At 41.0% G+C, this 16,708-nt stretch overlaps 1 protein-coding gene across 4 annotated transcripts in view; it reads left to right on the top strand.

Annotated features, from left to right (window-relative positions):
* RBM6 (RNA binding motif protein 6) overlaps window positions 1–16,708 on the top strand; it is an 89,739-nt gene that overhangs the window by 62,146 nt on the left and 10,885 nt on the right. For 3 of the 4 annotated variants that reach the window (XM_070359901.1, XM_070359902.1, XM_070359903.1), the window contains 2 exons: window positions 8,603–8,677; window positions 14,626–14,686. In XM_070359901.1, the coding sequence (XP_070216002.1) occupies window positions 8,603–8,677; window positions 14,626–14,686 (136 nt within the window). Of the gene's footprint in view, window positions 1–7,494; window positions 7,662–8,602; window positions 8,678–14,625; window positions 14,687–16,708 lie in introns of all 4 variants that reach the window. The other variant, XM_070359904.1, reaches the window with a different exon arrangement.

Raw genomic sequence — 16,708 nt, 5'->3', positions numbered from 1 at the left:
GCTGCAGTCACCATCTGTAGTGATTTTGGAGCCCCCAAAAATAAAGTCTGACAGTGTTTCCACTGTTTCCCCATCTATTTCCCATGAAGTGATGGGACCGGATGCCACGATCTTCGTTTTCTGAATGTTGAGCTTTAAGCCAACTTTTTCACTCTCCACTTTCACTTCCATCAAGAGGCTTTTTAGTTCCTCTTCACTTTCTCCCATAAGGGTAGTGTCATCTGCATATCTGAGGTTATTGATATTTCTCCCAGCAATCTTGATTCCAGCTTGTGTTTCTTCCAGCCCAGCGTTTCTCTTGATGTACTCTGCATATAAGTTAAATAAGCAGGGTGACAATATACAGCCTTGATGTACTCCTTTTCCTATTTGGAACCAGTCTGTTGTTCCATGTCCAGTTCTAACTGTTGCTTCCTGACCTGCATACAGGTTTCTCAAGAGGCAGGTCAGGTGGTCTGATATTCCCATCTCTTTCAGAATTTTCCACAGTTTATTGTGATCCACACAGTCAAAGGCTTTGGCATAGTCAATAAAGCAAAAATAGATGCTTTTCTGGAACTCTCTTGCTTTTTCCATGATCCACCGAATGTTGGCAGTTTGATCTCTGGTTCCTCTGCCTTTTCTAAAACCAGCTTGAACATCAGGAAGTTCACGGTTCACATATTGCTGAAGCCTGGCTTGGAGAATTTGGAGCATTACTTTACTAGCGTGTGAGATGAGTGCAATGGTGCGGTAGTTTGAGCATTCTTTGGCATTGCCTTTCTTTGGGATTGGAATGAAAACGGACCTTTTCCAGTCCTGTGGGCACTGCTGAGTTTTCCAAATTTGCTGGCATATTGAGTGCAGCACTTTCACAGCATCATCTTTCAGGATTTGAAATAGCTCAACTGGAATTCCATCACCTCCACTAGCTTTGTTCGTAGTGATGCTTTCTAAGGCCCACTTGACTTCACATTCCAGGATGTCTGGCTCTAGGTCAGTGATCACACCATCGTGATTATCTGGGTCGTGAAGATCTTTTTTGTACAGTTCTTCTGTGTATTCTTGCCATCTCTTCTTAATGTCTTCTGCTTCTGTTAGGTCCATACCATTTCTGTCCTTTATCGAGCCCATCTTTGCATGCAAATGTTCCTTTGGTATCTCTGATTTTCTTGAAGAGATCCCTAGTCTTTCCCATTCTGTTGTTTTCCTCTATTTCTTTGCATTGATCGCTGAAGAAGCCTTTCTTATCTCTCCTTGCTATTCTTTGGAACTCTGCATTCAGATGCTTATATCTTTCCTTTTCTCCTTTGCTTTTCGCTTCTCTTCTTTTCACAGCTATTTGTAAGGCCTCCCCAGACAGCCATTTTGCTTTTTTGCATTTCTTTTCCATGGGGATGGTCTTGATCCCTGTCTCCTGTACAATGTCACGAACCTCATTCCATAGTTCATCAGGCACTCTATCTATCAGATCTAGGCCCTTAAATCTATTTCTAAGGTGTATCCTTAGGTCTTGAGAATATTTCAAGCCATCTAAAGGTTAAGTGTGTGTTAGATTTCTAAAGCATACAGGTTTGAGCAGGAGGGTTTCTTGATGGCCAGAGGCTGTTCCTTTGTAGCACTTGATAGTACCTCTAGCTGGGATAGTGTTAGAGACTTCCTGGCTTTGTCTCCTCCCAGGATCCTGGATTTCTGCCCCGTGCAGAGATCATTCATTCCCTTATCCTCTAGACTTATCTGCTGCGGTAGCAGCCATGATACTACAGCTCAGCAGATGTTGCTTCCTCAGTATGGACCAATTTAACATGGGCACATCTTCCATGTGAAAAGCCATCCCTTATTATTGGGGGCTGAAGTTTGATAATTCTGTGTTATTTGTGTGTGAGAAGGAATAGATCTAAAAGAGTGAAGGATCCTGTCCCAGTGAACCTTCTCTGACTTGAAGCTTGCATTGTTGGTCTTGTTGCTTCTGTCATTGTGGCACTGGGTCTGTGGCTTATTGACTAAGAAATAAAGAATGGTGGGTGGTTGCTTCCCTGCAGTTGAACAATGTTCAGAAATCTGGCAGGTTTGTATTTTATTCATCTTTTCAAGATCCTGTTTCTGCAGAAAGTATGTCAATTGGGTTCTCTGAAATGTCTGAGCCCAGGACATTGAAGCCAGAGAGGCTAATAGAGACTGCTTTTGAGAGAGCTAAGGTTCTTTGGGTGGGAGGTAGGAGATAAAGAGCCAGGAGAAATAATCTCTTTTCATTGGTGAGGCCGGAAGAATAGCTGCTGCTGATTCTTTGGGGGACGCCTGGGGAACATTGTACGGCTTTTGTGGTGGCTCAGCTGTGTGGCCTGTGCGGTGTCTTAGGGCTTTTATCTATTCTCTTGGCTGTTCCTGCTACCTCCAGTTGTCAGCTCTGAAAGAAAAAGAAATGAGAGAAATGGTTTGAATATTATTCAGCAAACAAAATAAGCTTGATGTTTTCCAGTGATTTTAGAAACTTCCTTTTTCTTCCCCTACAGTGACTCTGTTTAGAGACCTAGACAACGAAGCTTGAGTATGTGTCGAATTTAAGGTCCTCTTTTCCCAGAAGAAAAGAGCCAGGGGAACTAGAACAGTAGTTATCTCGGAATATGAAAGAATAAAATGGAGGTTAAGGAAGCCTGAATTCTGAAAGGAATTCTGAGCATCAGTAAGCTATGTTCGAACCTGATATCCTCTTCCACAAAGATCTAAGTCATATCTTTATTTGGAAATTAATAATTGATTAACCAGGGAAATCTTAACTGAGGTCTTTATAAATATTGGCTGAAATGTTGTTGTAAACCATGCAAAATTATAACAAACTGAAAGTTTCAAAAATGATTTGCATCTTAGTGGTTCGTAGTTGTTGATTATTCTCAGTACTGTTAGCTGGAGCTTGTAAATCGTTTCTTTGTGGTGAAGGAATTTGCTGAGTGCCCCATCTGCCTGGCAGTAACAAGCCTCATCTTCTAACAAGGAAAGAAAAGACTTTGGCTGTTTTGATCATTTAATTTATTTGATTTTTCATTTATTTGTTTGTTTATACTTTGCCTCTTTGTTTTTGCCTCAGATGACTTAGAATGGGAGAGTCTCATATATTCCCTGGTAGACGAGTTGATTTCTTCCTAAGTCTTCCTGGAGCCAAGTATGACATCATCTCCAAAACTGCAGATCACTGATTTTCTTTGACAAGGACAGAGGCATTCTCTGGAGGAACTGGGATCTCACTTTAAAATCCACAGAAGAATGTCAGGGAGTGGTGCTGGAGTGGGCGGTTTATATTCACAGCACCAAATGCCTGTGCTGGGACCTGTGTTGTGTTCCTGGAGCAGAGTTCATCTTGAGACCTTACTTTCACTGAGGCTGAGCCTGGTCGAAGGGCTCAGTGAAACACAGTCCAGCCATACGGCTTCAGAGAACACAAATAAGATTTTAGTTTTAGTGTGATACAAATTGTTTCCTTTTAGGAAATGACAGATAAATTAGTCAGGTAGTAAAATAGTGTTATTAAGGAGCATTTTAGAAAACGTTTGTTGTGCTTTTGTCTGGACAAGAAAAGGTATCAAGATAAGTCGCTGCTCAGAGGGCATTGTCTCCTTGCTCCTCAGTCTTATTTAGACCCTCAAGTTCGATTCTGTTTCTAGCAGAGTTCTCTTCAGGACCTCACCTCGTGCTCGCTCAGAGGGCAAGTCGGCTCCTGTCAGGTGAAAGGCCATTCTAAGCAGAAGGTACCTGGGAGTCAGTGGACCAAGCTAAGGTTGTCACAAAGCATTCTGTGTAGTTTCATCAGGATTCTTGGCTTCTCCTTCCTTCCTGTCCTTTCCTCTTTCTGCCTCGTTTTGGTTTTGGCCTTTGAGAATACTTAGTTTTACTAGATGTTTGAGCTGTTACATATCCTTGTACCGGAAAGAATGAGTCTAGGTGGTTTGCAAAAGATTTCTACAAAAAGCTTCTCTTTTATGCTGGGGGGAATGACATATGAGCAGCCCTCCACATGCACAGGTCTGCATCCGTAGACAGAGGGCCAGCTCTACTACACCATTTGTGCCAGGCTGCAGCATCCTTGGATTGTAGTATCTGTGGGGTTCCAGAACCAGTCTCCGATGGTTATCAAGAGATGACTGTACATCTGTGTTAAGCCTGTTATTTTGTTCCTCCTGATTTATTATTTCTGCAGATCCATTTGATTGTTGTTATTGAAATTCTTTGTAGAGTACCAGTTAGCAGCCATCTTTGTCTTAGACACAGCGCCTAAAGTAATCATAGGTGCTTTAAGCACAATAAGAATACCTTGAGCAGGCCAGTTTGGAGGACCGGCAACACTATCAGGATCTTTGTGACAGTTTCTCTAAAAATTCCTGGGGTGCCATTGCCTGTGAATTTCTTTAGACGCTAGCTTATGCACTTTTTCATTAGAAGCCACCTCGGTGGTGTGGCAAGTGTTAAGAGTTAGCTGACACTCTGGAAGTTTAAAAACAAAGAAAAGCAAGATGGTGAAAAGAAAACCTGCTGTTTGGTCCCATGTATATTGCTAACTAGCTCTATAATTCTGAATAGGCTGCTCTGTATCTCAGTCATACTTTCCCATGTGGAAATAGATTTTATATATCCCCTATTTGCAAGGATCGATCAAGATGACATTCGTGAAGAATGCCTTTGTAAACTATAATTGCTTTGTGAATAAAGATTACTATCTCTGATAGTACCAGTTTTCTACCACCAGTAACCTGATTCTCCCATCCTGTGCTTGGAAGAAGCACAAATCTACAAAGAGGGCTTGCTGATTTTTCAGTGTAAGTTGTATTCACAAGGCTCACATACTTTCCCCCTGCCTTTGATCCTGCCTGTCTCTCTCCGTTCTTGAATGGGATGACTTGTTATGTCACACAGCAGCCGTATTCTCAGTACAAAGTAGAATTGTGACTGTGCTTGGGGGAGATCTTCAACAAAGACGCAGAGCTGCTGCCAGAAATGTTCTTTCATTTCCATTTTCTCCTATACCTCCTAGTACCTTAAGAATCCTTGGGTTTAGTTATAAATCAGCTAAAACTTAAGGTAGAGTCTCAATTCTCCGACCTAGGTTCTTTTCACAGGTCACAAAATGGAGTTATCAAGTTTGCAAAAGCAGCAGATGAAATGGGAAATGGAAATGTGCATGTTGAATTTAGCAGCCCTCAGGCACAGATTATGGTACTCTCCAGTGTCCCTGAGGTGGAGAACAAGGACTCGGTTTGCTGTTCAAAAGTTTGATTGTCTCTCAATCCTTGCAGCTTCACATTAAGATATACTTAGGAATGCATCTGTGTGATTTTGTCAAGTGAGGGCTTTCAGCTTAGGAGAATTCAAGTAGGTTTTAATCTAATTTAAGCCTAATCTCCAATGACTGAGAAAGGGCATGGGTATCTTTGGTTTTACTTTCAAATATATGGTGGTACATCTTTAGGAGCTAGATGTGGTTAATCAGACTTGCAGTCTTCATGGGGTTGCTTCAGGAGCCTTAATAAACAACCCACTAATTCAAATGATAAATAAAATTTCTAGTGTGTGAATGAAGATGGTAGGTATTAGACAATGAAATGTGGACAACCAAACAATGATGAAATCATCCTACCCAGCTCCCCACAGGTTGTTTCCCTAGGAGACACTGGCAGATCTTGACTATGAAACCTGAAGAAAAGACTTGACAGGCATGGGGGGAGTACAGCATATGTCACGCCTGTGTTTGGTATATCTGAGCAGCTGATGTATGATAGCAACTGGGGAATCAGATCATAAGTCAACCATTCGAGTTTGTTCTGTGTCTATTTATTTTTACTCAAACAGTTGGCTGTTTTTCAACAGTGGTGGCTTTCACAACCATTTTGTATTCCTTAGCAGTGGTCTCTGGTAGCCTTATATCTAGCCATGTGCAGGTGGAAAAGAAAGGGCCATCTTAGTTGTAGATAGAGGACCCTGAGAAATAAGAGATGGTGCATGGGGAATTCCCTGGTGGTCCAGTGGTTAGAACTCTGTGCTTCCATTCCAGTGGGCACAGGTTTAATCCCTGGCCGGGGAACTAGGATCCTATAAGCCCTGCAGTGCAGGAAAAAAAAAAAATTATACATGGCCTTTTTAACATGAGTTGAAGATGATCTCCAATTGATACTCTGTGAGTACTCCTAGCAGGGGAAGTTCCCTACCCTTGGCAGAAAGTCCTCAGAGGCTCCTGGAACATCCATCCGTATTTGTTATCTGAGAAGTAGAATGTGCTCCTTGCCTTAGGAATTCCTGAATCTACTGATGCCTCCAAGTGGTGAAATCAGAGTTTGCAACTGACTGCGATTCACAGTAGTGCCTTGTTCTGATGGCACTGTTCACTGTTCAAATAGCATCCCACATATTTTATGGACGGGTATACAGATGTGCACTATGACAGCAGAATCTTCCTCCAGAGCTACTGTGTGCTGAGCACTCCAGTCTTCCAGGCATAGTTGGATGCATTCAAGTCTTTTTTTTTTCATTCTATAAATGCTTATAAAGTTCCTTTTCTGTACTAAGCAGTGGGCTGACTACTGATAACAAAAGACCATCAAGATTTAGCCTGGTTGATCAGATATGGTCCAGCAATTGAAAACTAACACTAAAGGCTGTCATAAAAATATAGGTTCTGACAGGCAGTGACCCTGCCCTTATGAAAGCTTAAGTCTTTTCAATAGATTGAAATGGGGTATGAAATATTAACCCCTGACAAGCAAGTGAGAAATACACTTATTAAGCCTAACTATATCCCATGCTAAGCACTTGCAGTGAATTAATCCATCTTCATAACCACCTTATAAGGTATACATACTGTTAGTCCTACTTTACAAATAGAGGAAACTGAAGCTCAGAGAAGTTAAGGACCTTGCTGAAGGTCATGGATTGGAGGCAGGATACAAATTTAGGGAACTTGACTGAGAGTCCATACTCTTAAATGACTTAAATGACATACTGCCTCTGGATGGAAGGATACCATCTTGACCAACCTCCCATATGATAGGGCTTGGCAGAGTGATAATCCCCTGACCCTCCCTGTCTGCACAGCTGTCTCTCTTTCCTATATTGGCTCCTTGGGCAGCTTACCTAACCCTCAGAGTGAGCAGGAGTTGCCAAATGTAGCCTATAGCCACTTACCTACAGCCCTAGAAGTTAATCTGACTCTGCCTTTGACGAGCTAGGTAACCTTGCCTCTCTGAGCATGTTTCCTCACCTGTGAAGTGGAGAGAATGATCATGGGATCATTTAGGGGTTAAAGAAGATAACAACACACTTAATCTTTGGCTCTTAGTAAGCACTTCAAGTTGGTTAGCAAATTTTTGTTATCATCATCCTCTGGTCTTAAGAGCAAACCACAAAACAGTTTCTCAGTGACCAGGTTCTAAGACCTAGGTAGGCGGGCAGGTTTTTTTTTTTTTTTTGGTTTTGACAAGACAATAATTTTATTCTGTGTATTTCTCTTGACTCTTTTGGTGTGAAAAGCAGAGAGGTAAAGCATTATTTGACAGATGTATGGATTCAAGCAAGAAACTGAGGTCCAATTGCAAAGAAATGCCTTGTATAACTCAGAGCCCTGTCTGAGGAGACACAGAGGACCCTAGAGGGCGGAGAATGAACACAGCGCAGGGGCTAGTTCCAGAGTCGCATCCTCGGTTAGTTCACTTGCAAGTGTGGGTGAGGGTCCTTTGTCATTAGGCAGAGATTTTTTTCCCCCTCTGCTCTAACACCTATCTGCTGTCTAGTGTTTATTATTAAACAAAATTTATTTCATTTTTCTTGGTGTGAAAGAATTCGTGTCTTGTCCAAAATGCAGAGGCAAAGGAGCTCTGTAACTGCAGGCTTGTTGAACCCCTTTTCCCTACCTGTTCCTGTGCCAGACTTTCCCAAAGTGTTCACTTGCCAGCAGTTGCTCTCACTTCTCACGGCCAGCTCACTCCGAAGGCTCCAAGCCCAGTGACGCTGCCGCCGCCGCCACCACCACCACCAGCAGCCACTCAGTTTCCTGCTCTAAGGATGTGACCTGCCGTGAAGCTTTCACAGTCCTCTTTCCTTCCTGTCTTCAGTGTTGTATCTCTTTCTTTTGGTGCTTTTGCCACGCAGCAGTATTGCCAAAAAAAAAAAGTTTTCAGGCACCAAAGTGAAGAGCCCTTACTACCTTACCACAGGGATTTGAGTTAGCTATGGCAAAGAAGGAAATTGAGAGGGCTCCTGTGCCTCTGTGCTGAGAAGGAAGGAGTTTGCTTCTTGATAGTGTGTTAGCTCCCTAGCCAGGTGGGGGACTTGCTGGGATTATATGACCTCTGGAGGATAGACCAGGCCTAACCTGCCCAAAGACAGCGCCCCCCACCCACAGGAGCCAAGGCTGAAGACCGATCTCACCTTCTCCCACTCCCTTTCCCTAAGCTTAAGCTTGCTCTGCCAGCAGACACTGCCCCAAGACTGTGGCTTATAACAGCCATTTCCTTTTGTCCATGAATAAGCTCACTCTTTGTAAAATATTTCAGCTTGGGGGACTGGAAAGGCTCTCTTGTGCCTTCCTGTCTCTTCATTTCTCCAAGGGTTAATGTTGATGGCTCTGTCTTTGTCTTCACAGGGAACTCTAATGATCCATGACAAAGAGGTCACGCTCGAGTATGTACCAAGCCTGGATTTTTGGTACTGCAAATGGGTGAGTGCCCAGAATTCCTCTCTTTAGAAGTAAGGATCCAGCGTCATAGTTCCTCCATGTTTCCAGGAATGCTGCCTGGTGTATTATACATTGCCAAGGGCAAAAAGTTCTTTCTTGGTTCACTTCAAATGAACTTGAGGTCAGGGCAAAGTCATCCCAGCTACTGCCTGTGGCCATAGAGGATTCAAGGCCTGTAGATGGAGACCTTTTCCCAGGGACATATGCCATGTTTTTGTTGATTTTGAACTGAAGGAAACACAGTCCCTTGATTTAAAGCCTACCCCCAGTTTCCTTTCCTGGGAGTGGTTAAAGAGGATTTACTAATATTTCGAAAACTCTGTATATAGAGGCTGGATCTGTGAGAGGTATACATTTTTTTTTGGATATTCAGGGGTTTCCAAGGATATAGAACTTCAGGTAACATAGTATTTTGCCCTCTGTTTAACTTCATATTCTTCTTGAATGGTATATTTAAAGATTTTAGGCTATACTCTTTTTAGATGTCCAGTTTGATTGCAAATGAGTGTGAACATACATTTTATCATTTTTCATCACGCTATTAGTTTCAAAAGTAAGTTTGAAAAGTCTATACAGTTTCTGAACCAAGGTTCACTAAAAGTATTGTACAACTTGATAAAATTAAGTAATGGCTTTAGCTTGACATTTTGAAATACAATTTGAATAGATACAGTTGTCATTAACCAAAGCATTCATAGTTCATGGATATCCACCACAAGCTGTCAATTTAGAAAGACATTTAATTATTTTTTAAATGGTGATGAACTAAACATAACATTAGTTTGCTGTTTTAACCATTTTAAAGCATGTAATTCAGTAGCCTTCAGTACTTTCACAGTGAAGTGCAATCACCAACACTAACTCGAGAACTTTTTCTTCACCCTGAAGGAAACCCCGTATCTATTAAACAGTCATTCCCCATTCCCCTTTCATTGAGTTTCTGGAAACCACTATTCTGTTTGTATCTTTGTGAGTGTGCCTGTTCTGAACATTTCACGTAAGTAGAACCATGTAGTATGTGACTTTTGTCTGCCTTCTTTCACATACCATGTTTTCAGGGTTCATCTATGTTAGAGTGTGTATCAGTATTTCATTTATTTTTATGGCTGAATAATAAATGGATATGCCACGTTTTGTTTATTCATCAGGCAGTGGACACGTTAGCATTGTTTCCATTTCTTGGCTATTGACAATAAGAATACCATGAATATTCAGGTACAAGTTTTTGTTTGAAAACCTGTTTTCAGTTCTTTTGGTTTTATGCCCAAGAGTAGAATTGTTGGGTCATATAGTACTTTCATGTTCTAACTCTTTCAGGAGCTACTAAACTTTTTCCCACAAAAAGCAACTGCACAGTTTACATTCGCATCAACAGTGTCCTAAGGGTTCCAGTTTTTCCACATCCTTGCCAACATTTGTTATTTTCTTGCCCCCCAAAGCCCGCCACCCCCGCTTTTTTTTTGGTAGTAGCCGTCAAACTATTTAACAACCACTAGTGGATGTGATCCATACAGTCAAAGGCTTTGGCATAGTCAATAAAGCAGAAATAGATGCTTTTCTGGAACTCTCTTGCTTTTTCCATGATCCACCGGATGTTGGCAATTTGATCTCTGGTTCCTCTGCCTTTCCTAAAACCAGCTTGAACATCTGGAAGTTCACGGTTCACGTATTGCTGAAGCCTGGCTTGGAGAATTTTGAGCGTTACTTTACTAGCGTGTGAGATGAGTGCAATTGTGCGGTAGTTTGAGCATTCTTTGGCATTGCCTTTCTTTGGGATTGGAATGAAAACGGACCTTTTCCAGTCCTGTGGGCACTGCTGAGTTTTCCAAATTTGCTGGCATATTGAGTGCAGCACTTTCACAGCATCATCTTTCAGGATTTGAAATAGCTCAACTGGAATTCCATCACCTCCACTAGCTTTGTTCGTAGTGATGCTTTCTAAGGCCCACTTGACTTCACATTCCAGGATGTCTGGCTCTAGGTCAGTGATCACACCATCGTGATTATCTGGGTCGTGAAGATCTTTTTTGTACAGTTCTTCTGTGTATTCTTGCCATCTCTTCTTAATGTCTTCTGCTTCTGTTAGGTCCATACCATTTCTGTCTTTTATCAAGCCCATCTTTGCATGAAATATTCCCTTGGTATTTCTAATTTTCTTGAAGAGATCTTCCTCTATTTCTTTGCATTGATCGCTGAAGAAGGCTTTCTTATCTCTCCTTGCTATTCTTTGGAACTCTGCATTCAGATGCTTATATCTTTCCTTTTCTCCTTCGCTTTTCGCTTCTCTTCTTTTCACAGCTATTTGTAAGGCCTCCTCAGACAGCCATTTTGCTTTTTTGCATTTCTTTTCTATGGGGATGGTCTTGAACCCTGTCTCCTGTACAATGTCACGAACCTCCATCCATAGTTCATCAGGCTAGTTCAGACTAGATCTGTCAGATCTAGTCCCTTAAATCTATTTCTCACTTCCACTGTATATTCATAAGGGATTTTATTTAGGTCATACCTGAATGGTCTAGTGCTCTTGATGAAAGTGAAAGAGGAGAGTGAAAAAGTTGGCTTAAAGCTCAACATTCAGAAAACGAAGATCATGGCATCTGGTCCCCTCACTTCATGGCAAATAGATGGGGAAACAGTGGAAACAGTGTCAGACTTTATTTTTTGGGGCTCCAAAATCACTGTAGATGGTGATTGCAGCCATGAAATTAAAAGACGCTTACTCCGTAGAAGGAAAGTTATGACCAACCTAGATAGCATATTCAAAAGCAGGGACATTACTTTGCCAACAAAGGTCCATCTAGTCAAGGCTATGGTTTTTCCAGTGATCATGTATGGATGTGAGAGTTGGACTGTGAAGAAAGCTGAGCGCCCAAGAATTGATGCTTTTGAACTGTCGTGTTGGAGAATACTCTTGAGAGTCCCTTGGACTGCAAGGAGATCCAACCAGTCCATCCTAAAGGAGATCAGTCCTGGGTGTTCATTGCAAGGACTGATGCTGAAACTGAAACTCCAATACTTTGGCCACCTGATGCAAAGACTTGACTCATTGGAAAAGATTCTGATGCTGGGAGGGATTGGGGGCAGGAGGAGAAGGGGATGACAGAGGATGAGATGGCTGGATGGCATCACCGACTTGATGGACATGAGTTTGGGTGAACTCCGGGAGTTGGTGATGGACAGGGAGGCCTGGCATGCTGCAATGCATGGGGTCGCAAAGAGTCGGACACGACTGAGCGACTGAACTGAACAGAGTGGGTGTGAAATAGTACTTCATCTTCATGATTGTGATGCTGATCTGCAGTTCCCTAATGATTAGTGATGTTGAGCATCTTTTCTTGTGTTTGTTGCCACTTGTGTATCTTTTTTGGAAAAATGCGTATTCAGGTCTTCTGCTCATTTTTAAGTAGGTTGTTTGTCTTTAAGTTGTAAGAGTTCTTCTTGGCAATTCCCTGGTGGTCCAGTGGTTAGGACTCAGCACTTTCACTGTGGTGACCCAAATTCAGCCCCTGGTCAGGGAACTTATGAGCCATAAACTGTGCAGTGTGGGCCCTGCCCCCGCCAAAAAAAGGTTGTAAGAGTCCTTTATATATTCTGGATGTTAATCCTTTATCAGATATGGTGGTTTAGGTCACTGAGTTGTGCCTGACTCTTGTGACCCCATTGACTATAGCCCACCAGGCTCCTCTGTCCTTGGGATTCTCCAGGCAAGAATACTGGAGTGGGTTGCCATTTCCTTCTCCAGGGGATCTTCCCCACCCAGGAATCGAACCCGGGTCAGATAGGGGATTTGCAAATATTTTCTACCATTCTTTGTGTTGTTATTGTGTGTTACTTTCTTGATAGTATCCTTTGATATACAGAGTTTTAATTTTGATAAAATCCATTTCATCTATTTTTTTTTCTTCTGTTGCTTGCCCTTTAGTATCATGAAAGTATTGCTTAAAGCCAAGGTCTTGAAGATGTATCCTTAGGTTTTCTTCTAAGAATTTGATAGTTTTGGCTTTTAAATATATTTGGACCTTTGATCTATTTTGAGTTAATTTTTGTTCAGGATATGAGGTAAGGGTCCATCTTCTTTGGAATACGGATATTCGGTTTTCCGTGAACCATTTATTGAATTAACTATTATTTCCCCATTGAATAGTTCTGGTGCTCTTGTTGGAAATAATTTGCCCATAGATGTCTAGATTTAGTTATATAGACTCTCAGTTTTATTCTGTTGTCTGTCCTCATGCCAGTACCACTTGTTTTGATTATTGCAGCTCTGTAGTAAATTTTGGCAGTTGCAAAGTGTGAGTCCTTCAGTTTTGTTCTTTTTTCATTGTCTTGGCTCAGTGTCTCTTTACACTTTCCTATAAATTTGAAGATCATCTTTTCCATTTCTGCAAAAAAGGCCATTAGAATTTTGAGAATATTTTGCGTTTATGTAGTGATTGTCTCTACATCTTGGAATTATGAGTGATTTTCCCCCATCTCTTTCCACTATTAGCTATAATGCACAAGTATTGTTTATTTTATAATCAGAGCTGGAGGGAGCTAGCATTAAAGAGAAATTTTAGAACTCTGTTTTCTGTTAACCAGCAAAAAAAAAATATGTTGGTATCTGATGTCAGAATTATACAACTGTTACCAAGGATGTTGCTTGAAAGAGCAGAATGGCTTGGTTAGATTGTTCCCTAAAATATCAGGCCACTCCTTTAGCTATTTCAGGGGTATTTTGTAATTTCTGTGCTTCTCTGGAAGGGTTGAACTGCCAGTCCTGCATATGGGATCTTTGGCCTGATGTGAAATGCACTGACTTCTAAAAAAAAATTCATAGCAGTAGTAGTCATAATAGCCAAGAAGTGGAAACAGCCTTAATGCCCATCAGCTGACAAATGGATAAACTAAATGTAGTATAACCATACAATGGAATACTATTTGGCAATTAAAAGGAATGAAGTACTGATCAGTGCTGTAGCATGAATGAACTTAAAAATACTATGCCAGACACAAAAGATCAATTCTGTGGGGCTGAAGGTAAGAATGGAAGATGACTGCACTAGGTTTTTCTTTGGGGGATGAAGAAAATGTTCTGAAGTTAAATTTTGGTGATGATCTTACTATAGATGTACTAGAAATCCTTGAATTGAACACTTAAAACTGATCAATTTTATGGTGTCTTAACTATAGCTACCTAGGTTAGGATCATAACTCCCCCACTTAAAGCTCACTGTGCAGTCTTCCCATGGTATCTATAGGGGGTAGATTCCCCTATATTTTGGTATCAAAATCCACAGATGCTCGAGTCCCTTTTATAAAATGATTTTGTATTTGCATATAACCTAGGCACATTCCCTCATATACTTGAAATCATCTCTAGGTTACGTATAGTAGATAATTCAGTGTAAATGCTCTGTAACACTTTTAACGTCCTCAGAACAGCTAGCAGAGGTGCTACCTATGGATCTTCCTCTTCCTTCCATGCCCTTTTTAAAATCAATGTTGGAGAAAGGAATTGATCACTGAATTCTTCTCAGTTCCAGCCAAGCCTGAATCGGGCCATCATAACCAGTTCAGGATCAGATTTTTGGGTGCAGGCTGAGTAGTCACAGCTTTAGGACAGAATCTCCTATAAACCACTTAATAGTCCAGTTTCCTTAGTTAAGTTTACTTCCGGGAGAAATCTTTGTCCAGAGCAAAGGCATTTGGGCTGCTCAAAGATCCAGCTAGATACTCTGTTAGAGGCAGCTCTCAGATAACAGCTCACCAGATTCTGTGCCAGCTCTGATGAGTAGAGGATATCAGAATGGTTAGGTTTTACAGGAATCTGGGATATGGCTTATTTCTTTCATTTTTGGCAGTTGTCACTGTGTTAGATATATATATAAGGTTAAAATATATATATATATTTTTTTTGTCAAATTGAATTATTTACTTTCCCCATGTAGTGTAAAGCCAGCACTGGTGGACACCGATCTTCATGTTCATTCTGCAAGTGCCCAAGGGAAGGTGAGTGGTGATAGAGGCGAAGGTGGTAGTTATTATTTTGTACACTGAACATGACAAATTTCCTGCTTTCCTTGGCTTTAAAGGCTGATCATCCCTAAATACAAGTTCATCTGTAAAACTCTTAAAAGTGCAATGTGATAACTAACTTTGTGTGACCTGTTAGTAAATAGTTTTGGGTCTCAGAGTTCTGCCAAGGGCAGGAGATGGATTATGGGCTACTTAGCTTGGGCAGCTGACCAGAGGTCAGCAGTGTTGTTACTTAGACTATTGTTATAGTTTAAGGATACTAGGTTGAGGAAGAGTCTACATGGCATTCATCCATGTGACCCCTCCACTCCCACTTCTTTGAAGTTATTGGGGACAATTTGCTATGGTTACTGCTTTCTCACTTACATTATAAACATTTGAGGATCGTAACACAAATACATCCTTAAAGTAACAGTAAAAGTATAAACAAGACAAAATCAGGATTGAGGGTATGTGTTATTTTTATAGTGATAAACCTACCAGCTTCTCAGTGACTTGATTTTAAAGTTAATTTCTCCTGAGAACCTCTAGGTAAACAGCCTTAAGAGTCTGTCAAAGGCATCTATAACAGTAGTCCTATAACGATGACTGTTATGTGCCTCTTTCTGATATTATCCTGTAAGGAAAGCTAGTACCTGACAGTAAAATACAGTTCAGTGCTGGGATCCTGGTAGTCTTCTAAAAGATCTGTTTGTTCCAAGGTTAGACTTTAGTGTGCCTCCAAGGAATTTTTTAGCTCGCTTTTGACCTGTAGTGGAGATTCTGCTCTCAAGTGAGGGCTATGAAGCAGGTGTTCTGAAAATCTTTGCGGGGAGGCTGTATATGCTCTAGAGACCAAACCGGCACATGGGAAGGTGAGTAAATAACTTTCCCATAGACAGTTGGGAAATTTTTAGCTTGCTGTATCACTCCAGTTATGCAAAATTGTGTTTTCCCTCCAGAAAGTCATTTTTTCAGTCTGTTCTAACAAATGAATAAATGGGTTATAGAAACCCTTGAGCACCATACCACTAAGATGGTTGAAACAGCTTTAAGCTAGAAACGTACATGGCAGGCATTCACTAGTCGCCTGTCACCACTGTTAAGTAATCTCTACACTGCTCCCACAGAATGTCTCTTTGAGCCACATGACTTCCCTTAAGAATGAATTAACTGTTTAAAAAAAAAAAATGCCCCCAATTAACTGGATACATTATCCTGATATAGAAAGAGATTGGAAATGAATCATTTATATTTTGAAGGACATTTACCTGTTATAGTTATTGGCATGTAAATGAGCCTTGTACAGGTAGGTCTCTTCTTACTTTTGCAGGAGACTAGGGTATCTAGTCTTACAGAATTTGAGCAGCTATTTTAGTACCATAACACTGGAAAAAGAAAGACTCCTAGGCATAACACATTTGACGTAAATGTTTCTAGCAAACTCCTAGAAAGACCATATGTTTAATAATTTTGTCCTCAAATCTGTTCTTATCAGTGGTTATAATAGTAAAGTCCAGGGTCTCATGAAAGATGTAAATGTTGGGGAAGTGATAAAAAACTCATAAGATTAAATTTTTTTAATACTTAGTTTCTTCTGTAAACTGTCTATTTACTGTCTTGTTAGCCTTTCTGCTTAAAGTTTGTCAGAGGACTTTTTGGTAGGTTTGTTTTTTTCTTTTTACTTTTAAAAATATTCCAGGGAATTCTCTGGTGGACCAGTGGCTAAGACTTGGCACTTTTACTGTCATGGTCCAGGTTCAGTCCCTGGGTAGGGAACTAAGATCCTGCAAGCCATACAGCTTGCAGGATATAAGCCAGTTCCCTGGCAGTATAGTGGTTAAGACTCTGAGCTTCCACTGCCAGGGGCACAGGTTCAATCCCTGGTCAGGGAAATAAGATCCCACATGTTGCTCACTGTGGCCAAAAAAAAAACAAAAATAAAAACATTCTAGTGTTAGTATTTGTTGGCAAGTAAGGAGGAACCATAAGAGTAGTGTTTGGGGGATTAAAACC

Source organism: Bos mutus, chromosome 22, assembly GCF_027580195.1.
Source record: "Bos mutus isolate GX-2022 chromosome 22, NWIPB_WYAK_1.1, whole genome shotgun sequence".
In the NCBI taxonomy this organism is placed as follows: domain Eukaryota; kingdom Metazoa; phylum Chordata; class Mammalia; order Artiodactyla; family Bovidae; genus Bos; species Bos mutus.
This window is presented reverse-complemented; position numbering and strand designations above follow the sequence as displayed.